Source organism: Pantherophis guttatus, chromosome 5, assembly GCF_059756535.1.
Source record: "Pantherophis guttatus breed Tessera chromosome 5, ASM5975653v1, whole genome shotgun sequence".
Taxonomy (NCBI): domain Eukaryota; kingdom Metazoa; phylum Chordata; class Lepidosauria; order Squamata; family Colubridae; genus Pantherophis; species Pantherophis guttatus.
Window position 1 is genome coordinate 28,223,770 of NC_142067.1, and position 25,199 is coordinate 28,248,968.

Sequence of the window (25,199 nt, forward strand, 5' to 3'; positions counted from 1 at the left end):
CCCATCACTGCCTGTTACAAAAGGCCCACTCGCAAATCAGAGCAATACAAAGTAACAGAGATAGGAAACTGGGAGAATAAAGGCAGAAAAGAATGGCAGTAGAAATACAGGTAGTCCTCGACTTACAACAGTTCATTTCGTGACTGTTACAATGTTACAAAGTTACAATGGCACTGAAAAAAAGTGAGTTATGACCATTTTTCACACTAATGACCGTGCCAGAATCCCCATGGTCACATGATTTACATTCGGATGCTTCACGTTTACGAGTGGTTGCAGCATCCTGTGGCAACATGTTTGCATTTTGTGAAAAAAATTTTTTTGCCATTTTCAGACAAAAAATGGCGAAAACACCCATTGTATAAAAAAGGCTTCAAACTGACCATGTAGTTTGATAAACAATCGTGTAGCTCACTTTAATGACAGTTTTTTTAAAAAGATCACAAAATTGAGTTAAGTCACTTGGTGCCTCGACTTACAACCACAGTCGCTTGCGACTAAAATATCAGTCCCATTTGTGATCATAAATTGAGGACTATCTGTAGTTACAAAAGTCTTAGCAGGTTATCTTGCCTGTTGCTTCGTTATTAGTCTTAAACATCTGTATCCTCTCATTTTTTTAAAAAAAAAAGCTGTCTATATTTGTGAATATATTTGTAAAGATGACAAGAATGTTAAAAAAAAAACTGTAAATAATCCATGCCATCTTGTATTGTAACAGTTCCTCCATCTGCCCCTGACTGCAGAATTCAGGGTTCTTTGAATATTGGTAGTGATATCACACTGAGTTGTAATTCAGAAGAAGGCATCCCTCGGCCAACTTACAACTGGGAAAGGCTGGATAATGCTCCCAAGCTGCCTCCAACATCCATCCAAGGTGACCATTCTACCTTTCTTTCTGTTTATTTTGGACTCCTGACTCATTTTTCTTAATTTATTTTGGTGGTAATATGGCCGTAAGTTTTGCATTTTGCCCCAGACTTCCGCTTCAGTTACTTTGGCAAAGCACCTGATCCAAGCATGTTATGGAAGAGGGGAAAGAAATTAATGTTGCCAATTAATGCTGATATTATCAATTAATGCTGATAATCTGAATGTAAAAACTCATTAAAAGTAACAAGCAAGAGAAGGGAAAAATCTGTTTTGGGTGATAAAAACAACCAAGCCTGTAAAGCATTGGGTGCCCTCTAGTGGAATTCCAATTAGTTTAAATATTTTTATCTATGAAATAAAATAGCTTTGAAGTAATGGTGGCTAGCTATTTTGGCAAATTTGCCAGAAATCCAATGGGTTAAATATTATTATAAAATATACTATAAAACATAATAGTCCCACCTTTAATTTTTTTTTCTTGTAATATATTTTACAGGAATAGTAATACGAGGCAATCAGGTTCATATAGCTAGGGTGACTGTGAAACATCATGTACCCCATAACAACATGTTATGTGATATCACAAAGGATTTCAGAATTTTGGCAGTACTCTCTGCCTTCGCATGAAATAAATGCTAAAAACATAAAAATAAAACTCTACAGAGGAGGATTCAGGACAGAAATATCGAATAGATGCATGTTATTCTGCTTGTTTCAGGTTTTTTTTAAATAAAAAGCATGTTCACAGAAGTCATAAAAAATTACTGTAATAATTCAATTGTTATTTTAAATACGTTTATATTTGATTGTTTCAAGGATTCAGTACTTGGTTTTTGAATGTTCAAAACATCCAAGTATTTGCAACATAAAACTTCTTTTTAAAAAAAGTGTATCAGTAAAAATGCAGATAGCAGTCACTTTCTTCCAAAAGTCTTATTACAGACAGACAGACAGACAGACAGACAGACATATAATTTCATCAGCTGATAAAAAGTGAGTAATGATGGTAAACAGACTTTTCAAAGTGTTTTGCCAAGAATAAATCTATCAGATTTTGTACTTAGAATAGTAATGGTAGATTGTAAATAGGAAGCTTTTGAACAAATCAAGTGAAAACAAAGCCAGAAACATAGGAGAGCGATCGGAAAGTTCAGGTAGATTGCAGGAACATAATTTTGATTATTGATCCCAATACTCAGTTGAGATTTATTTCTACCCAGAGCTTCTCCTGCTCTCTTCTATCTGTCCCAAAATAACTTTACAAAGTGTTTCCCCTACCCCCCCTTTGGGTGAATTTGGAAGCTCTGTATTTGACTGTTAACACTCGTGCGTCTGTTTTTTTGGAACACTATTGAGTGCATTCCAGACTGAACAAAATCTTCAATTTCTGTCAGATTAATCAGCAACATTTCCTGTGCCCCTTTTTCTGACTAAAAGAGAAAAAAAAAAGTCAGTCTGAAACTAACATTGTTTCAGTGGAAAAGAAGTAATATTCTAATGTTGAACAAAACATACTTTGGGAAAAGATAAAGTTGTTTAAATTTGCTAATGTTCATATGAAGAGATAGATCAGAAGTCAGACTGAAAGTTTATGTTAAACATGCAGTCATAAGCTTCTGTTATATGCTTCTTGCAGAACCTATGTCTATTGTATCACCAAGTTGGGTGATAAGCCAACCATTGGTAGCATAGATTGGAGGCTATTGGTTATTAGGTATAAAGGCAGCAATGGTTAACAACACACGTGAAATTTAGTTTTGGGGGTTCTTTTAGCTTTAATTTTTAAAATCATGCTGCATTTTTTTCATTGTTTATGCAGTGTTTCATCACATCTTAGAAAGCATCCTTGGAAAAAACTCTAAAAATATACAAAACAAATATTGGAAATCAATACAAATAAAGATAAATGGATTTTTTGCTAGAAGGTTCTTCAGCAATTTGTAGCCACAACAACAACAACCACAAAAAGATTTTAGCAAAGTCTTAGCAAACAATTACTTCCAATTATAATATCAGTGGCTCCAAATCACAAATAGCTATACTACTATAGTGGAACTGATTGGTAAGATAGACTTAGGGTCAATAAAGCATGGGAAATATCTGTCACAGTGGTGGCAATGGTGGTAGTCTATAAATTGAAAATCGCTCATCTGAATCGGGTCTAGGACTTTTCGGCTCGAACTCTTGGTGCTCCTGTTTCTCCACCAGGGTTTCGCCTCCATGTTATTATGCCTTGGCACTTTGGGCTACGGCCCCTCCGTCCAGTCCCTTCGCCACGGCCCATTCGTCGCAGGACAGTTCATGTTGGGCTTTTGGGTGCAGAGGACAGTTCGAAGCCAGCCAATTGGTGCAGGGGCTTCGGGAGTAGAGCTGACTGTATAAAAAGGAGTTACACTTTCTCTGCAGTGTAGCCTCCGTTTAAATTTCTTGTTTGGCATTTATGAGCTTAAAACGTATTATTATTGGACCTTACAGATGGAAATGAAGAGGAGTGAGGAGCAACACTAATTCCAATCACTTATCCTTTTCTCTTTCTCTGCTCATGTTCCTTTCAAGCTCCCGTTGAATTCCAGGGAAAGACTGTCCACCCTGACCTGGGGCTCTAGCCCTCCCAGGGATGTTTGGGTAACGGAACTCTTGGCCGGGGTGGGGGGCAGAGCCCCAAGCTTTACTAATGAAATACCTTTGCCACCTCTCAGCCCCCTCTTCCACAGGGAGAAGCCCTGGGAACCTCTACAGCCCCCTCCCCCCATCTTTTGTGGCTGGATCTCACCCCCGTGCTGGTCTTGGCCGCCTCGGGAAGCTCCAAACTGACAGAGTCTCCCTCTGAACTGCAGCCCCCACTCTACTCCCAAAGCCCCTGAGCCCTTGCACCGATTGGCTGGCTTCAAACTGTCCTCTGTGCCCAAAAGCCCAGCGTGAACTGTACGGCGACGAATGGGCCGTGGCGAAGGGACTGGGATGGGGGGGCCATGGCCCAAAGTGCCAAGGCATAATAATGTGGAGGCAGAACCCTGGTGGAGAAATAGGCAGCACCAAGAGTTCAAGCCAAAAAGTCCCATTCCGTCTGAATCTTATGGATATGTCAGTAGTACCTCCTAGATGGCAAAATGTTTTTTCCAGGAACCAGAGTTCCATGAACTTATTCTCTCGTTCATTATTTTTTCTAAAGATTTCTTCATAGTACATTATATGCATAGTACTTATAAAATTGATTGGCGTGTTTAGCTAAACACTTAAAACTCAGGATTAGATCAAGGGGGTTGCAGCAAGGTCTGGAAATAATCTTCCTGGAAACATTATCTAAAACTTCCTATGGTCCCAGATTGAGAGACAGAGTGCCTGAAGCATTTTGAAAGCTATGTCACTTTCCTCCTACTAAATATTTCATACTGTATAACAAATATGTTTATTTTGCACCCCAAAAATTACTTAATATTCATGTATTTGTTAATTTGCAAAACTCTCTTAATTTTTATTAGCAAAATTTAGAATAGCCTTTTAAAATTTGATATTTTTCTGGAAGTTGGAGTAGAGTGTATTTGCTGGGAAAGCTTGATTAGATGGAGAAAAGGTATGGTTTAATGTGATCTGTGGTTGGTTTTCTTAAATTCATTGGTGAGTCTTGATTCACGGGCTGAAATGTTTTCTTTTCTGGAAGAGGAAAAACAAAAGAAAAGGAAAACAATGCAAAGACAAGACAAAACAAGAAAGAAAAAAAAGAAGAAAAGCTGACTTGTTCAAGCACTGTCCTCAGTTTCCTTCTTAAAGTGATAGATTGGTGATAGCTTTTTTCTTTCTTTCTTTCTTACTGTGTTCCTTTGGTCTTAGGTTTTCAAATTATAATAACCCATCTTTCCGAAGAAAATGACCACTATAAGCTTCTTAAATTTTAGTCTCATTTGTAAAAGATGTTTTCATCTGAAGGTTATTTTGTAATCTGTCTTTTAAGAGCCTTACATTACAACTTAGGTTTTGTTGGATTTGCATTTTCAAAATTCTGGTAAAATGGTTCTTCTCCCTTATATAAATTGCTCTTTAATTTATAAGATTTTATTTATTTTGTTTTTGGTCTTTCTTGTCTAGATCTAGTTCAGGGTACTCTTCTTCTGCGCAATATTAGCTCTTTGTCATCCGGACGTTACCAGTGTATGGCATCTAATGTCATTGGAAGCAGCACCTGTTCTCTTGAAGTTCAAGTGATTACACGTGAGTTAGATTTAGTATCCAGAACTTGTTGTCTTTTATTGGAATCTGTGCAGCTTTATAACTCCTGTCTATATTACTGTTGCAGAATTTCAGGTAATAATCCTTTCCATTGCTTTTTTATATTAGAAAAACCATCAAACCTTATATATGTTACCAGCAGTGTGTGAAAAGCTGGCATTGTATAGAATGCCTAGGAAATCTATAAAATGCATGATGATTTTAGGCAAAATAGGAAATCTCTGTTATTTTAATATGCTTTCACTGAGGGGAGCATCAGGGTTGTCTTTGACTGAGGGGAGCCGGGGTGGGCGTGGTCAGGGTGGGTGTGGCCAGCTCAACATCACTCATGTCAGGGGCGCCTGTGGCGGCCTGAGTGCTCTGACAGCGAAAACGGCCTTCTGAGCTTCGTTTTCAGCTGCAATGGCTTCCTGCAACCCTCTGCCAGCAAAAATTGAACTCCAGAGGGCCACAGGTGGCCCTCCCAAGTTCCATTGTTGCTGACAGAGGCACCGTGGGCCGATTCTTTGCTGTTTCCAGGGCAGACCCGCCTGTCAGATCTAAGCTCTCAATGGGCCGGATTCAATCCACAGGCCTTGAGTTTGACACCCCTGACCTAGGCATTATACAGAAGGACAGGAACTAGTCAGGCAAAGTATGAAAAGAAAGTCATGAAAAGGTTTAGGATTAGGGTTAACCCTAAATCTAACTCTTTATTGAGAAGACATATATGAAAATGAAAAATAAAGGATTTTCTTACTGTAAAAAAAACAAGTGAAAAAGACCAGTATTGACTTACTTGTTGCAACAAGGAAGGCTAGAATGACATTTTAGCAGCAGTATCTTATACTTTGCTGATTTGCCTTTTGGCTAGGAAATGTGTGAAATATTAAGTATTTCATACTTTGCCATTTTTGGCATTCTATAGATTTCCTAGGCATTGTATAAAATCACTAATATCTTACATTGATGGTAACAGATCTAAATAAACTTTCTCTAATACCCTGTTTCCCCTAAAATAAGACATCCCCTGATGATAAGACCAATCAAGCTTTTGAGCCCATGCACTAAAATAAGCCCCCCCTGAAAATAAGCCCTCCCCGAAAATATTTAAACGCATGCGCAGCTGGTCCCCGCCATTTCCTCTGGTTTCTTCCATGCGCCCCAAAATAATAAGACCATCCCGAAAATAAGGCCAAGTGCTTATTTCGGGGTTCAAAAAAATATAAGACAGGGTCTTATTTTCGGGGAAACACTTGTATCTTTTTAAGACAGACAGACAGACAGACAGATAATCTCCAATATCTTACATTTCTGCAATATGATTTTTAATGTGAATGTCTCTTATGTTCATTTTAAAAAATATTTATCCACTCTTGCATAGCCTTCCCCAAATATAAGTTCTTGTTTGGGGTTATTGTTATAATTGTTATATTGTTTTTCCTTTTTTCACCCTAAATGATGAATGCTACTGGATTCTGCTATCTGCTGCTACTGCCTATATTACTGCAAAGCCTACTTTGGTAGATTCTACCAATTCACAGAAATTCTGTGGGAAATTTCTTTAACATCCCTAATCTTGCTGGTTCTGATCATCTCTGACCTTTCTTACAGGAAGGTCAGCATTAGAGAAAGGCTTTCTCTCACTACACCAGACATTTATAACAAATGAACTATTATGTGCCTGAATGATAATTGAATTTTCTTATACAATTTTATTTTTTTTCCTACAAATAGCTGTAAGTGATTTAGTTTTTCAAGGAAGGTCTATTTTCTGCACACATCTCAAGTCTAAATTGCATCTTAGAGCTGTTATTTTAGAAAGAGAAACATAATAACTGTACCACCAAGGCAATATTATTGGGATGTCGAATTGTAACTGCAGCACGGTAGAAAAGTGTAAATTCTCATTTCTGTATTTTGGCTCCAATCCACATCAGAAGGCCTTGGGGAAGATAAAAGCACTCGGAGAAATTTTAGTTTAGTAAAACTATATCTGTTTTACTTCCTTATATATTTCATTGTTTCAAAATCAAATGCTTTTTTCTGTCACATTTTAAAGAAACTGACACATTTTGTTCTAGGAAACAAAATAAAATCCTTGCATTGTTATAATCAATAGATATGGCTATTTCCAGCAGAGGAAAGATCCTTTCATGCCTGTTGAATGCATCACTACTAAAGGAGAAATGTCTGTCAGTAATCACTGAATAACTATTAAAGTTATGGCAGCCTCATTCACACTGTGCATCATTGCATCTGACTTGTTAGAACAAGAAGGGTGATAGAAAGAGAGACTGAGGAGGGCCTTGGTGTGAAAATGTTCATATACCACTTTGTCTGTGTTCTATATTGGCAACAGACGGGATGCTGATTACCATGGCTGAACTCAAATATAGTCGAATATATGGAGACACCCCAAAACTCAGTCATTCAGTTACTTAGTTGAACACATCTCAGTGGATATCACTTTAAGAAGAAAGTAGGGAAGTTGTTTGCTTTTCTAGAAAAAGAGCAATAAATAAAAATCACACAGACACACATACACAGCAATCCTACATTAGATTAATTTATTAATTAGATTAATTAATATAATTATTAATTTGCCCTATCACCTTATCCCAGGACTTCAGACATTCATATTGGGTTTAAAGCTATTTTGGCTATGTGCAGCTTGCATGGAATAATTTCACTTTGCTAAAAGCTCTCTTGTTTGGATGAATGCCAGAATCCACTCCAAAATGTGCATATGGAAACATTTTTAGTGTGACAAAAGGTTGGGAAGATGTTAATAACCTCTAGTGTTATATCGCAAGTTACAAGAATATGTAAGACAACATCCAGCACATACTCATTCTGTACCAGATTTCTTACACTGAACTTTTCACTCATGGATGCATTTTTGTAAGTGATTTTCGGTTACTTTTAGGAATACAGCTGGTCTTTCCTGATGCCTGCTGTGGTTCTTTGAACATGCTCATGTGTTCTTTCTACTCAGATTTTGCATATGTTCCATGTCCCACACAGCTAATCCTCGGAATATTGGACTGATTGCCGGAGCTGCAGCAGCAGGGGCAGTTGTGCTTATTGTCTGCATTGTCTTGGTGGCTGTTACACTCTTTTATTGGAAAAACAAACACAAGGAGGAAGAGGAGGAGGAGATTCCCAATGAGATAAGGTTTGGCCTTGGAAAATACTTTGTCTGCCCTTCCAAATTTCTTCCCTTTCTCCCAAGCAAGATGTCTCCAGGTTTCAGGCAAAAGACATTATAGTAACTTCTCATTTGAGTGTAATGAATCCAAATTAGATGTTAGCATACAAGATTCTCATTCCTAATTCTTATAATACTAGAAATGGCATGGCTGTGCAGTGCCAGTAATTAATGGAGTAGGCATAAGTGCAGTGCAAGTGTCATCCACCATCTTTTCTGACACGTTAGAAGAGGGTTACATGCAATATTCCTGGTAAGAGAAGTATAGTTTGTTAATTAGTCATGGCAGTCAAAACAAGCAATAAAGTCTTCAAAAGAAAATAATACCTTGCTTTTAATACGCAGTTAATGGCAGTAACATAAGAAATATCCATGGCTAATTTCTGCCTTTTTGTCCATTATCACTGCATATCAGCTTTGACAGAATGAAACCAGGATATTGGCACAAAAAATTAGAATGTAAAACTTAGAGTTGTGGTGTCCGTGCTTGCATATTTGAGCAAGAATTAAAAAAGTCAAAAGGATTGGGTGGTGTTGTTTTTTTGCTGCTCAATGTTAATTATTTCATGTGGGCTTGTCAGTAAGCGAGGAAGTGTTTCTGTTTGTCTTGGAAATGAGTGGATATTGAGGAAATGGTGTGAAGGGAATTGTAGTTATGTCTTTCTTTTTTTCTTAGGGAGGATGATTTGCCACCCAAATGTTCTTCATCCACAAAAGCCTTCCATGGTGATGCTTCCTCATCTGAAAATGACACTCTCACCTCCTCCAATACCTACAACAGCCGATACTGGAATGACCCCAAAGCAAACCATGCTACAGACTCCTTCACTCACCTCAACAATGACGCACGGCAGGCCTTCTCTCGTTCTGGAAGCACCAATGCCCGTTCTATATATGCTAATGGAGGTCACCCAGCACCCCCTCCACCGAAGACATTGGTAGTGACAACCAATACAGCTCCATCTCCACAGGAGATGGCCAGGAGTAATGGATCTGTGAGTCGGAAGCCACGGCCCCAACACACATGGTCCTACGCTGTAAGCCAAGCAACTCTGGAGAGGATAGGCGCTGTGCCTGTAATGGTACCAGCACAGAGCCGAGCAGGCTCTTTGGTGTAAAAAAAATGGTTGTGGTTCTACGAATTTGTTACAGTAAGCGGGAGTGAAGATGGGCCCAATAAGAGACTCTCCTCTTCCTCCCTGAGATGGAGGGGAAGATCTGTGTTCTTCCCTTACCCCAGTCAACTGAACCCAACTGATGTGATGATCCCTCCTTTATTACCCCACCCTCATGATCTCAGGGGCTCCTCAGCTATGGCTGTATGTGCCAAGGTCAAAAGGAGACCAATTAAGGCATCAGGGGAAGGAGACCATACTTGCTTTCTAAGGTCTGCTATATGAAATTTCTATTATGGAATTTATAAAGTCCAGAGGTCAGTAGATCAGCTCAGCTGCCTTGGGGTTAGCCCATTGCTGCTTGGCTCGAAACAGATGATGTTGAGGGGGAACTGGTGACATTCTGTCTGTGACTACTGATCTCAGAGGAAAAAAGCAAAGGAAAAAAAAAATAAGCTGGGGCAAAAGAAGTGGGAGGGAGGGCAATTGACTTGAGAGTTATATTTTATTTAATTCTTTTTCAGGAGTTCTTTATTTCTATCTTCCTCCCTTCTCCTGCTTCCTGCCATTCTCCAAATTGGATTTTTCTCCCCCTTGCACTAGTTTTCTGGATGCTTCTCACATCCCTTGCCACTTCCATGGCAACTCTGGTCGTTTTGGCCTTGTTCCCTGAAGGGCTGCTTGGCATCTGATTGGCCTGCTGCTGCTGTTGTTGCTGTTGTTTGGCTGTTGTTGAAAGGAGGGATTTGGGGAGGGCATGGTGTGGGGTTGAAAGCTAAAGCCTCCGTTGCTTAACCGAACTGGCTGTGTATTTTCTAGGGTGTGTGGCTGGCATTTCTCAAAAGAGCTAGATTTCCAAAGCTTTTGGCATCTGCATGGCATGTCCCCATATATGGCTGTGGGGGGCTGGCCTGCATGGTCAGGTTGGTAGTTTGACCATTCACACATTCAAAGCATTCATTTTAGCCCTTCCTTTACAGGATATCATGGACTTATTATATTAGGGAAGGAAGGAAGGAAGGAAGGAAGGAAGGAAGGAAGGAAGGAAGGAAGGAAGGAAGGAAGGAAGGAATAGAGGGAGGAATAAAGCAAGAAATCTAAGAGCAGCAGAAAGATGGATTGTGGCTACATTGCCCCTCCTTTCTCTTTTCTTGAAGCGTGGTCTGCTCTAAATAGTAGCCCATGGTGACATTTGTAATTTCATTAGCCTTAATTGAATAACAACAACAGAGAATTTGGAAAGAAAGACAAGTGAATGTCTTCCATGCTTCATACGGAGTTTGGGATCGGGTGGGAAAGGAATACATTTCTGAATACCTCGAGGAGAGGCACAGCCAGGGACGCATCACTGAATCCTGCTGTCCGCACCTGCCTCATTGATCACTGACACACTGGTCTTAAAACAAACTTCCTTTGGAAGTTCCTAACAGGATTTCCTTCTCTGCACTGACAAAATAATATCCTTCTGATCAAAGCCTGGAATTAGGTAGGCCTTCTTCCACTGGCTCCCTTACACGTTCCAAACTGCACTGGAAATGAGGTTCCTAGAGAATCTCAACTGCTCTTTCACCTCCTATTCTGCTTCACTCTAATTTCATTTCCCCCCCCCCACCTTTCCAAAGGGGTGTTAAGACCATTAGGAGAGCTCTCTGCATAGGCCATATATATACCATCTATACGATGCCATCATCAAGAGAGCCCTCTAGGTTGAATTAGGTTTAAAGCTTAGCTGTGCCTTTTTTGCTTGGTTTTTTTTTTTTAAAACACCTCTCCTTCCCATTTACTTTCCTTCTCTCCCACCCCCCTCCCCAAAATACTGCTAATGGACTTGCTCCATCAGTTTCAGAGCACACCAGGAAGACAGATGGCTGCTGTATTTATACATGTTTCCTAGGGAGCAGTATCTCTCCTCCCCTATTCACTGCCGGTTTCTCCTTTTAATTATTTGGAAGTTGTGTGATGGCATTGCTGGAGTGGGGATAGCTTAGAAGAAAGAAGAATGGCTTTTTTTTTAAGGTAGTGCAAAAAAAACCCCCAACATAAACATGGTTTCTCCCTCTCCGCTTTTCTAACAACGGGAAACACAAGAGGCGTTTTCAAGAAATGCTGCTTACAGCAGCCTACAAGTAGTGCTCAGAAAGCTCTTCCCTGGTTCTTCTGTTCACTCTCCTCTTTCTTTCTTCTTTCTAATTGTCTAAAAAACAATAAAACTTTTATTCATATAAAAGAGGAAATGGTTGTCTCTGAATTTGGTTATTTATTTGCTTTCTATGTTATACACACACACACACACACACACACATATATATATATATATATATATATACTTAAGGTACCAGGATCATATCTGCTTTTGTTTGCAAGACCTTTCTCTGACCACAGTTGCTGAAAATGGGCACTGCGGTTTCCCATTATTCTGAGAGGGAAACAAGAAAACTGTAATTAAGTACTAAAATAGTTAAGGATTTTTTTTTTAAAGAACCACAGTCCTGACGCCACAAACTAAATAAAAATCCTCAACCCGCCCACCTATGTTACATGATCCTTCTCACTTTGTATCTTTATCCCACTCCATGTGGCTCTGTATGGGCCACATATCATTATTCTAATAATTCTACATCGGTTTTCAAATGCATACTTTGTGCAACACGAAGCCCCAGCTTCCAGCTAGACCATCTTTGATTAAAACAATCAGATTGGAAACGATGGGGAAAAAACTCTGCCAGAAGCTGCCGAAGAATGGTTGCCAGCCACAAGGACAAGTAGAAATAGAAAGCCACCAAAAAGATGAGCAGATATTTAGAGCACTGAAAAGCTATAATCATATTGCTGTTTTTTCAAATGCAGCACACCTACACACCATTGTCAGGAAGTTGAATTTTGTACCCAGTGCTATAAGCTATTACAGTCAAGATGGCAATCAGGCAGTGGGGGGAGGGGGAGGGGTTGTCCCATAGCGTCTTCACATCTTTTGTATGGACATTTATGCATTTATTTTTACACAAAAAACTACTTGCAGTCAGTGTATTCCTTATGTAAATACCAGATTTGAACTTGTACGAGTAAAAACATTAGCCTATACAGAACTTCTGGTAAAAAAGATGGGGGGGGCAGTGGTGGGTTGCTACTGGTTCACCCCGGATCGGGCAAACCGGTAGCGGAGGAGGGAGGCTCCACCCACCTGCCCATGCGCAGAAGTGTTGCGTATGCACTGGTAGCGATGGGATTTGAAACCCACTACTGGGGGGCGGGGGTTTGTTGGATTTTTTTTAAAAAAAATGGAGTTAGAAAAAGGGGGGAAATACAAGTTACATTGAAAAGAGACTATTTAGCTGTTGTTTCCTCAAAGACTTAAATTTGGACTTAATTGTGATTAAAAATGGGCTGAAGCAATGTTTATATACAACTAAGAAATGGACCGAAGTAATGTTCATGTACAATTAGCCCCTTATTGCTAATTGCATTATGGAACAGCTGATGGACCACTGTCCAGGAAATGCAAACTGAATGCAAATTTGAATATGATAGGAAGTGTTCAAAACATAGAACTTTTATAAAGCAGAATTGCACCTCTTAACAGGTAGAATAAATGTCCCCACTGTTAAATTTAAATAATACTTTCAGCACTGTGATTGGGTAAGCACAATTTGTTGGCAATCACAGTCTACCAACCTTGTGGAGCTTTCAATTACTTTATTTTCATTCCAGGGTGCCAACTCTGAAGAGCATACAAATTTCCCAGTACATAATTGGAATTAAAACAGTATGATCTGTTAAAAAAAAATCAGAGAGTAGAAATATTTGTGTAGAATATTTGTTTTCCATAAGGAATCTGGGTAAATGCCATCCATTTTCCTAAGTTTTCACCCTATTTTCAGAACACACTTGTTTGGGGTTTTTTGCTGAATACCACAATGTGGACACTGATTTTGAACAGGGTTATTGGAAGAGGAAGGTTTTTCCCTTGATCTCCTTACAGTCCCTGCAGATGAGGTAATTGATTCTCCACTTCTAATTCAAAGGTAAAGGTTCCCCTCGCACATATGTGCTAGTCGTTCCCGACTCTAGGAGGCAGTGCTCATCTCCGTTTCAAAGCTGAAGAGCCAGCGCTGTCCGAAGACGTCTCCGTGGTCATGTGGCCAGCATGACTAAATGCCACAGGCACACGGAATGCTGTTACCTTCCTATCAAAGGTGGTCCCTATTTTTCTACTTGCACTTTTTACGTGTTTTCGAACTGCTAGGTTGGCAGAAGCTGGGACAAGTAATGGGAGCTCCTCCTGTTACGTGGCACTAGGGATTCGAACTGCTGAACTGCCAACCTTTCAATCGACAAGCTCAGCGTCTTAGCCACTGAGCCAGTACATCCCTTAATTCTAACAGGATTCATTCTTAATTAATTAATTCTAACATTAATTAATTCTAACAGGGATACAAATGAATTCTAACATACATACAATTCTAACATACATACATACAATTGTGTTCTGCAAATAGGGTGAAAACCTAGGAAAATTCCCACCCCGATCCCAGGACAGTCAAGGTAACTGTTTTCCTGTTGCTGATGATAACACGCAGCAATCCCAACCATAGGAAGAGAAAGCTGTAAGGCAAAGTGAGAGCAGTGGTTCATTTAAGGCAGAGGTCTTCAAACATGGCAGCTTTAAGACTTGTGGACTTCAACTCCCAGAATTCTCCACCCAGCATAGCTGGCTGGAGAACTTCTGGGAGTTGAAGTCCATAAGTCTTAAATCTGCCAAGTTTGAAAACCTCTGATTTAAGGTAATGCTATTGAACACTAGTGTAGGACATCACCACTTGGATGCCCCAAATTTAGCACCACTTAAATCTGGTTTTTGAAAAAAAACGTGAAGGCATTCCTGCCTGCCTTGCTGGCACAAGAGCATTCACTCCTTGCATTGCAGTCCCCTTGGAAAGGGAAGGGAAGCAAATCACAGGTGAAATAATGTAGATAAAAGACCTCTCTCCAAGGCAAAAGGAGCCTTGGTAGACCAGATGGTATATCTAATCTGTGACCTGGAACTATATTTTTAAAAAACCTTCATCCTCAGCCAGTCACTATCAAAGGTTTATTTGATAGTGCATTTAAAAGGTACATTTAGGAGTTTATGGATAGATGTGAAAAAGTCTTTGTGCATATGTGCATCACACATCCTTTGGCATGCGTGCAGGTGGAATCAGTCCAGACAGGATAGGTTCTACATAAGTAGTTGCTTAATCCTGTTTTCTTTGAACTCACAAATTGGCATAGTCGTAAAATTCTGAGAGGGAAACGATTCCTTGTTCTGCATAGGACCTAAATGCAGAATGCAATAACACGGTGATTTAAATGTCTCAAGTGAAGCTGAGTTCATTTCCTGAGGCTGTCTATTCCACTGACAAGCATCACTTTCTGTTAGGAAATTTCTCTGCATATTTATCTGAGATGTATTTACCTGTAGTTTCCAGCAATTCTTTCTACACCCAGTCTCTGAAGAGACAGAGAATAAGCCAGAATCCTGAGAAGTACCAAATATTCTTTAAGAATAACTTGAACAATTGTTTACAGAAATCCAGATCCCAAATTCTCCAGGTCAGGTTGCCAATTATTCTCTCTCTATGTGTGTGTGCATGTGTGTGTGAGAGAGAGACAGGCAGACAGAAAAAAAGAGCCTATATATATTTTACCTATGCTACTACTCCATAGCTTATACAGATTGTCTGGTATAACAGTTGTAATTGGGACTGGAATGGCCATCGCCAAGTCATATGGTAGCAAAGTGACATAATGTAACCATTCCCTATTGCTATCCTTAAAGTGAAGATTTCAGGTTATTAAGAATGTCCCTGGGATTGGCAAGCAGACTGGCAAGCAGGTAAGTGGCTGCTGTTGGGTGGAGTGTATGGGTAGCCAGTGCAGTGTGAGCAGGGCCAGGGGTCGCTGTTGCCAGGGAAGAGAAAGTGTGAGCTCCCAGAGTGACCTGTGACCTTTGTCTGCTGGCTTCCCCATTGATTTTTTCTGAAGGTGATCACATGACTGTGGCAGCTGCAACCATTGTAAATGAAAGCCAGTTGCTAAGCATCCAGATTGTAATCACATGACTCCAGGGATGCTGGGATGTCTGGAACTTTGAGGACTAGTTGTAAGTACCTCTTGTTCAACACTCATAACTTTGAATGTTAAATGAGGACTTCTTGTATGTCAAGGTAATTGCTCCTTTTGTGCAGTTATGGCAAATCTCATTGAATGAATTTCAGTTTAATATAAGCAACCCCAAACAAATGATTATCATTAAAAAAAACTTATCAAAGCTGAAATTTGATTGTTTTTTTCATCCCGTAGTCCATTGTCTTTTCAATGGATTTCCCATTGGGGATCACATTGGCCTAGGACACGGGTGTCAAACTCACCTTCTCATGCTGCCATCATGTGACCTATCACAACATTTTTTTTCCCTTCGCAGAGCTGTTGTGTGCGTGGCCGTGGGACGCATCCGGCCTGCGGGCCGCCAGTTTGACAACCCTGGTCTAAGAATATGTATTGTCAAAGCAGAACATACATTTATTCATTGTCTCCATGCATGATAAGCTTCACTTGATGTGCTACACCCTAGAACAGCTTATCTGCTACTAAAAATTCTGCGATGTTGCATTGACACAAGGAAAAGAGTGGGATTTGTAAACTCTCAACAATACAGAATTTCTCAAGAATATATTCTAAAGATGCACAAGTAACAACAATGAACATTTTTATCATAAAAAAAGAATAGCTTTGTTGAAAACAAAGCCAGGTTGACTGAACTAAGATATAGTATGATAAGAATTTTCAAATATTTTGGAAAACATAAAAGAAAGTTATGACCACTTGTCTATTATCTAAATGTTGTTTCCTTCATGCCTTTAATTAGCATATAGGGCCATTGAACTAACATGTAGAAGCAATTCAGCAGATGAATTTATCATTCAGTATTGGAACTGCTCCTACACTTTTTCTTTGATTTCATTTGTTGTAAATTAATGCTGCATATTAAGATACTGCCATGTAATATATGAACTCCATAGTAGGAATCCCCAAGTCCGGGCCGCAGATTGATCCCAGTCGGTGGCCCATTAGGAACCAGGCTGCACAAGTGGTAGGCAAGTACACAAAACTTCATTTGTGCATGCACAGGAGTTAGATTGTGCACATGGACCTCACCATCACCGCCACTGCTGCTGCTGCCAGTCCGTGGAGCTGGAAAAGTTGGGGATTTCTGTTCAGGACTTGCTACATTTTTGGATCTGATTATAGAACCAAAATCACATTCTACATTGTTGATTTGATTTGAAAAGTAAGTTCACACATAGTTGGAAAGAAACAGCCTTACAACTAAAAAAAACAACTGTCGGTTAAGAATTTGCTTGTGAATAAAAACCATTTATTTGTCTTAGTTACCTAACACAGTTCTGTAGTCATGATAAATGGACTGTTTCCTCCTACCAAATTCCCATATTCAGCATGTCTCTTTGTATGTAGTGGGCATTCTATGATTCATTGGGATATGTTTCTGTGACCTTAAAAACACAAGGTGTCATTGAGATTTGCCCTCTGGATACAGGCAATAAGTTCTTCTTCTTCAAACTGGTGGTCTGACATCTGTTGGAAACCCTTAGAACTGCAGAATTGTCTGTATCAATTGATTGGTTATGCCTTGCTAAGTCTTGCAAAGCAAGCAAGAAAGATAACTGATGCCTTTACATTTTTGGACTAAAAAGCCTGAGGAATTCTGGGAGTTGAATTCCACATATCTTAAAGTTGCTAAAGTTGACAAACACCGGTCCAGAGACTGGCTTTAAGATGAGGCAGCTTAAAAAGAATGAATAATTTTATCCCAACTCCCATGCCATCAGGAAAGTAAGCCTGACTGAATGAGATAAACAGCTCCTTTAAGGGAGGCAGAGGAAAGAAGGATGCTGTAAGACAGTCTCCAGTCTGTCCTGGTGACATATTCCAAAATCTCAAGAAGAACTTCTAATTATGTTCCCCTTGCATAGAGGGAGCTTTTGAAAGGAACAATGTTGGGAAAAGCCCATGCTGCAAGCTCCTATGGATTTTATCCATTAGAGCAGGGGTCTCCAGACTAAGTCCATAAGTCTTAAAGTTGCAAAGGTTGGAGACCTTTAGAGGTCCGTGGATACATTAGAGTGTATATCAAGAAGTCATCCTTTGAAGGGTGAATGTAGCATTTTCTTTAAAGGTAATTCACTTTTCATCCCATTTTGGGCTTTATTGGATTTAAGAGAATGACCTTATGAATGAATCCAGAACTGGGAAGAAATATTCTGGTAGGGCAGGACTCCTCAAGGGTGAAATGCTCCTGGTTTGGACTGGATCACCCGATCCGGTAGCGATGGCGGGTGGTGGTTCGGAGAACCGGTAGCAAAAATCCATGCCCCCCCTCCACCATACCCAGCTGAGCCACACGATCATCAGAGGCTTTTTTTTTTTTTTACTTTTAAAAGCATTTTTTCTACAACTTCTTTGGCCAAAAAAATGTTTTTAAAAGTAAAAACAAAGCCTCTGATGATTGTGCGGCTCCGCTGGGATCTCAGAGGCTTTTCAAAGCATTTTTTAACCACCTCTTCCCCAGAAGAGGTTGCAGAAAAAAATGCTTTAAAAGTCTCTCTGACGATCCCAGCTGAGTTGCCTGATCGTCAGAGAGACTTTTCAAAGCATTTTTTTCTGCAACCTCTTCAGTGGAAGAGGTGGTTTAAAAAATGCTTTAAAAAGGCTCTGACGATCCCAGCTGTGTTCCTGATCGGCAGAGGCTTTTCAAAGCATTTTTTTGCATTTGCAGAAAAAATGCTTTGAAAAGTTAAAATTAAAAAAAAAGTTGGCCACACCCACCCAGTCACATAACTCCCCCCCAAGCCACGCCCACAGAACCGGTAGTAACAAATTTTACATTTCACCCCTGGGACTCCTAGTGTCCCTCCTTTTCCCAAAAGCTTTTGGGAGAGCGCAGGATACCTGTAACGGTGTCAGAGAGGATTTTTTAAATTATTATTTTTATTCCTCCTTTTTCCCCTCTGAAAATGTAGGTAAACATTCTTCCCAAATCTATAATGGAAACTGCTGGTGGGTAGTGGAGCGGAACATTTTAAAAGATATCGTAAAGAAGGAGTTGAGAATTCTCCTATCTTACTAGCAAATTTCTTTGATTTCTCTCAGAAAAAAAATGGGACAGAAATATAGGAGGGAAATGATATTTATTATCTTTGTTTCTTTCTTCCTGATAAATACATGGAAGACGGGGTTCTGTTTAGATTTATTGATGCCTGAGACTGCAGAACAGAAAACATGGTTTATTGACCAAGCCGTAGTAAACTCTAAAACTCTTTTTAAACCACAATTAGTATAATTCATTAAACTGATAGTCCATATTAGGATTTAGTGTTATAGTTAAATCCAGCCTGAATGTAGAGATAAGGCCTGTCAGAACTTTGGAGGGCCATTTTGTCTCCATTTCAACAGGTTTTATGCAAAGCATTGCAAGGTGACATTGAAAAACTATGGCTTTTAATCCCTCCATTTAAAAGTGACGTGAAATTATTGGAAATGCTGGACCAAGCTCCTAGTGGAACTGCAGGTTGAAGTTTTAAGATAAAAGAAAGCATGGCTGCCCAGAACAATCGTATATGTACCAGTGTCTGAGTGGATTAAAACAATATGCAATTGTTGCTATCAGAACTAATAAAATAAAAGAGCCATTAAGTGATACCAGAACCAAATTATCTCTGCAGCCATGATCGGAGGTGATGAGTTGCGAATGTATCCCATATCACATCTCTACTAGGAAACCAGAACATCTGTCAGAACACAGGCTGGAAATGATTTTCTTATGCTGTGAAGGTTTCATTCTCCCAAGTGTGAATAACATTCAATAGCTTGTTCTCCCAGACATAAATTATGCCTTAAACTCTGCTGGTCACTGCTTTCTTTTTATGGTCATTGAGCACATGCCTTTGTCCTATTTCCATGCTCCTATAGCAAGCCTGCTGGTGCTAGCTAGCAGACTCAGGGTTATAGATGATAAATGTTCCATAGTTTGCAAGTCATTTTTCCTTGCTCTCTGATTTAAAATGAAGGACAGAAATATTAGATATTCCCGCTAGAGGTCACTCTCACCATGAGATGTTCAGTCATGCTCTTAAGCAACCAGATGTAAATTGCAACCAGAGTCTGAATAGCAGCCTTTTGAATTTAATTTTGGGGACATGGCTACAGTTCAAATCCCAGTCCATCAAGCTGTGTGTCTGTGATCGCTTAACATACAGCATATGCATCTCATTTCCCCATTTATTTAGCTACTTGTAAACCTAATTTAAATTAAAACTTTCAAAACACTTATTACTGTGGAAAGCTCCAAAGGAAGGGAAGTGTTGACAGTAGTAAACAATTTCCCCCTCAACTGCAAAAGTGCTAAGCTTTCGATTCTCAGATTTCCTTGCACATAAAAATATGGAAGCTTTTCCTGCAACCAGAGTTTTCTAAGTCATGTCCTTGAGATATTGCTTGGTCAACATTATGACCCGCAAGTCTATAATGGCATGTGTACTCAAATAACCAAACACTAGGGGATGCTGTTGCTTCTGAAATGCCATGAAAACCAAAATCTCAGGAGGTATATCAAGGTGAATGTATTTCAGAGAGGATGCTGGGCGATACATAAGAAGGTTTGTTTAGCTCAAGCTTGGTGGAAGCCAAGAGGTATTCATGATTCAGGAAGGGTGAGCCACAAAGCACAATGATGTCATGCTGTCTAGAACACACCAAATGTGTGTATCCAATTTCACTTCTACAATTTCAGGACAAAACTGAAGCCGCCGTGGCATGGTTTAGCTCCAGACAAGTTTAAAAATCATAAGAACGTCCAACAGTCCGTTTAGTGACATGTCCTGCTTCTCAGAATGACCAACAAGTCTTTGAGAGGTGGGAGCATAGGGACAATAATTTTTAATTGTTGTTTTCTAGTGGTTTTTTTTTTTGCAAAACTGCTCTGAAGCTGTCTACATCCCTTTTAAACCTGTCCACCATTTTTTGCAGGCATTTACAACATGTGTTTAGGTGGAAATGGGGATAATGCATGATTCATCTCATACACCTAACTCCTTTGTATATTAATACATTGGGAGTGCAAGCTCTTACAACTGAATTGGTTTGAGATATGAGTAAGGTGAGAGGCAGTTGATGTGGTTAAAGCATCAGACTAGAAAGCAGAAGACTGCGTTCTAGTACTGTTTTAGGCAGAAAGCCAGCTGGATGAGCTTGATTTAGTCCAGTAGTTTCCAGCGTGGGGCAATTTGATTTTTAATGGCAATTTGAACCTTGTTTAAACCAAGTTAGTGGCTTGGTTTTAGGATTCCTCCGCATGAGTAGGGTTCATGTTTTGAGTAAAGTAAGAATTATATGTCACGGGGACAGTGGTGAAATCCAATTCTTTTTACTACCAGTTCTGTGGTTCTGTTCTTTGGGCATGGCTTGGTGGGTGTGGTGGAGCTTGGTGGGTGTAGCTTGGTGGGCATGACAGGGGAAGGATTCTGCAAAATCTCCATTCCCTCCCCACTCTTGGGGGAAGGATATGCAAAATCTCCATTCCCACCCCACTCTGGGGCCAGCCAGAGGTGGTATTTGCCGGTTCTCCGAACTGCTCAAAATTTCTGCTACCGGTTCTCCAGAACCTGTCAGAACCTGCTGGATTTCACCCCTGCACAGGGGGGCATCAGGATTTTAGAGATGCTTAGGTGGGGCATGGCCAAATAAAAAGGTTGGGAACCACTGGTCTAGTCACTTTCTCTCAGCCCTAGGAAAGAGGTAACTGCAAACCATTTCTGAAAAAAAAAAAAACCTTGCTAAGAAAATTGCAGGGATTTGTCCAGGCATACTATAAGAATCAGACATGATTGAACAAAGGGGCACCTACCCTTTGGAACAGGTTACCCCCAGGGATACGAATGATCCCAGATCTTCGTACTTTCCGTCGTGCACTTAAGACTTTTCTGTTTCACCAAGCTGGGCTGGCATAAATCTCTTCTAATTGTTCTAAATCTTTATGCTGAAGATTCTTAACTGATGAACCAAATTGGCTTAATCATCTTATATTCACATTTTATACAGTATGTGTGTTATTTTAACTGTTCACTGCACTGAGTCCTTCAGGAGAGGGGCGGTATAAAAATTAAATAAATAAATAAATAAATAAATAAATAAATAAATAAATAAATAAATAAATAAATAAATAAATAAATAAATGAAAAAAAATGGTAAGGCTGGTTCCTTGATTGAGGAAGGCTTGTAATGACATTTACCTGAAGGAATTTATAAGCTCCTGATAGTTTTTAGGGGCAAATAGGGGCACAAGATATGCTTTCTATATAGATTGTTGTGTTGGGGAAAGATTTGAATGCTGTCTCTTGCTTCCACCCCCAGTTTTTAAGTGAGGCATTCAGAGACTAAATGTTTATTTAATTTCTCTTTTTTCTTTTCTCCATTGCAACATTTATATCTCTTAATAAAAAACCAAAGGGAGAGACGTAAGGGTGGAAGGGGCTTCAGTGAAAGGACAAGTGCCTTCTATCTTTCTACCTCTGTTGGATTTTCATGACCTTTAATTTGCAGATACAGTAGATGTCATACCGTGTTTCTCCAAAAAAGACGACCCACCTTGAAAAGAATCCCTATCATGTTTTTGAGCGCATGCGATCAAATTAAGTCCCACCTACAAAATTAGCCCTAATTAAGACCCCACCAACCCCAGGGTGCACAGGGTGGGGCAAGGCACATAAGTAAAACATAAGCTAGCGTGGGGGTGTGGGGTGAAGCTGCCCTACTTACCAGGCCTCGCACACCCAGACACCTGCCTCGCCCTTCTTCTGCAGCTGCTTGCCACCACTCACACACATCGCCCTGGCCTCCGTTTTGCCTTCAGATGCCTGCTGGCATCTGTTATCTGCAGCCAATAACAGAGCTCTGGATCGATCCGGAGCTCTGTTATCAGCTGCAGATGCCTTCCAGCAGGCATCTGAAGGCAAAACAGAGGCCGGGGCAATGTGTGCGAGTGGCGGCAAGTGGCCGCAGAAGAAGTGAACCAGCAGCAGGCTCCTGCTGGGAGGAGCTGTCGGTGCTACCGCCACAAGGTGAGTCAATAATTACAACCCTCCGAAAAGAAGGCCTAGCCATTTTTTGGGGGGGGTCAAAAGAAAATAAGACCTGGCCTTTTTTATAGAATAGAATAGAATAGAATAGAATAGAATAGAATAGAATAGAATAGAATAGAATAGAATAGAATAGAATAGAATAGAATAGAATAGAATAGAATAGAATAGAATAGAATTCTTTATTGGCCAAGTGTGATTGGACACACAAGGAATTTGTCTTGGTGCATACGCTTTCAGTGACATAAAAGAAAATATACATTCGTCAAGAATCATAAGGTGCAACACTTAATGATAGTCATAGCGAAACAGTCAATATAAATCTTAAGGATACCAGCAACAAGGTTACAGTCATACAGTCATAAGTGGGAGGAGATGGGTGATAGGAACGATGAGAAGGTTTTTGGAGAAACACAGTAGATACAAGACTATAGATGTATGAAGACATACAGGGAATGACGTGGTATAAATTAGGAAATAGATTTCCTTTTCTATTACATTGCTTAATTAAATTCCATCAAGTTGCCATTGACTCTTAATAATGACATAGACTCTTTCCATGCTAATCTACCCTAAACTTGGCCTTTTAACTCTAATAGTGTATTCATTACTGTTGCAATCAGATCTATCCACCTTGCTACCTTGCTACTATTCTTTTCTCTTCATTTTTCCCAGCACTATGGACTTCTCTTCCCATAATGTAGCTGAAATATGATTAAGCCTTGACTGAGAACTCTTAAGTTAATTCATTTGGTATCCATTTGCTTGTGTCACATGCTAACAGTGGTATGTTCAAGGATCTTCACCAATGCTAAAATTCAAAACCGTCAATACTTCTTTTATCCTGCTTCTTGAAAGTCCAAATAGTGTCACAAGGAACACTATTGTTTGGATGATTCTAATTTTTGTAGGTATAGACATGTTATGGAATCTGAATATCCTTTTCAAAGCCTTCAGACCTACAGTTCCAGACTATGTTTGTGTATGTGTTGTTTGTGTATATACATCTATTCACACACACACACACACACACACACACACACACACACACATACATACACACATATAGTTTTGTAACAACATACCTATTAATTCTATCTTATAGCTGATTTTTCTTTTAATCGTGAAAGAGGCACAATCTACCAAATGTTTTTAAATTGACTACTTGGTGACCCATGCTTCAGTCTTTGGGAACTAGCTCCATCAATTCAGAAAGTAGGTCTCATTTTTTAATATACCAAGTTGCCTTTTTTCCTAACTTTCTCTGCCCACAAAGCCCTCCGCCCACGGCACAGACTAGATACTGACATTTGTCATTGCCATAAACAGTTGTTTTCTCCCAACTGAGGCTGGGTCTGAAACAAATTTAAATGCCAGGATTAGCCTGGGATAATTACTTGAAACTGACTTTGCCCTTGAGCAAAGTTCATTCAATTGCTTTCATTTGCTAATGCAGATATCAAAGCAAGGCACTTTATGATCTCAATACCTTTCTAAGCACTTTGCTTAAATATTCATTGTGTGATACAAAATACCTGTTGCTGAAATAATTAAGAGAAGGAGTATTGTCACCATATCCCAACCTTATATTTTAGCTTTGCAAAAATTAAATGGCATCTCAACCAGACGTGGGTTTCAGCTGGTTCTGACCAGTTCTGGAAAACCGGTAGCGGATATTTTGAGTAGTTCGGAGAACCACCTCTGACTGGCCCTGCCCCCATATATTCTCTGCCTCCCAAGTCCCACCTGATCAGGAGGAAATGGGGATTTTGCAGTATCCTTCCCCTGCTATGCCCACCAAGCCATGCCCACCAAGCCATGCCACGCCCAACAAGCCATACCCACAGAACCAGTAGTAAAAAAATTTGAAACCCACCACTGATCTCAACCATTTATCCTTGCCAATACCTTCTGAAGCAAAATTCCTGTTGTAGAGCAATATTTCTAGTATTTGCAGTGGATCAAAAACATGATATGCTACTAAAATAGGACATAGCAAATTAAAATAGGAATGAAGGAAGATGCCTTATATTGAGGTGGAATATTGCAATAATTCTTAGGAATATATGGGACCCTGCAGGATTTTTCCTGGGAAGGGTGTACTCTGCCAATGAATAGCAGTGGTTTTTCTGATTATATATTTACAAGAGGACCATATGGGTGTGTGACAATGTTACTGATTAATAAAGCACGGTGGAAGGAAAGACATTGCTGGATCAGCCATACAGACAATTTGATATTATATAGTCAATGGGAGGGGGGAGGAGTCAAAGAACAATAGAAATATAAATGTAGAAAGGTCATTTTAGTCATCCATATGAAAGTGTTCCTGATAGACAGCTATTTAATTTCTGCTTAGAAACATACAAGAAAGAGGAGATTACCATGAAGGTAACTGTTTCCACTATTAAACATCCTGTATCATTTAGATACTTTATTTAATTACTTTTCACATTTCAATCCTACCACAATCAAAGTATTTAATTTACCGGTAACTAGAATTTGTTTTCTTATATGGTGAATTTGCTTTCTCTATATGGTATAATAAATCCAACTCAACAAACCCCAATCTTACCTGAGTCAGGATGGGCAATCTATAAC

At 39.6% G+C, this 25,199-nt stretch overlaps 1 protein-coding gene across 3 annotated transcripts in view; it reads left to right on the forward strand.

Annotated features, from left to right (window-relative positions):
• The window catches only part of IGSF11 (immunoglobulin superfamily member 11), a 212,474-nt gene extending 200,842 nt beyond the window's left edge, over nucleotides 1–11,632 (forward strand). For all 3 annotated transcript variants that reach the window (XM_060686280.2, XM_034411579.3, XM_060686282.2), the window contains exons 4-7: nucleotides 722–877; nucleotides 4,960–5,082; nucleotides 8,107–8,257; nucleotides 8,967–11,632. In XM_060686280.2, coding sequence (XP_060542263.1) covers nucleotides 722–877; nucleotides 4,960–5,082; nucleotides 8,107–8,257; nucleotides 8,967–9,408 — 872 coding nt within the window. In that variant the 3' untranslated portion in view covers nucleotides 9,409–11,632. The remainder of the gene's footprint in view (nucleotides 1–721; nucleotides 878–4,959; nucleotides 5,083–8,106; nucleotides 8,258–8,966) is intronic.
• Nucleotides 11,633–25,199: the final 13,567 nt, after the last annotated feature.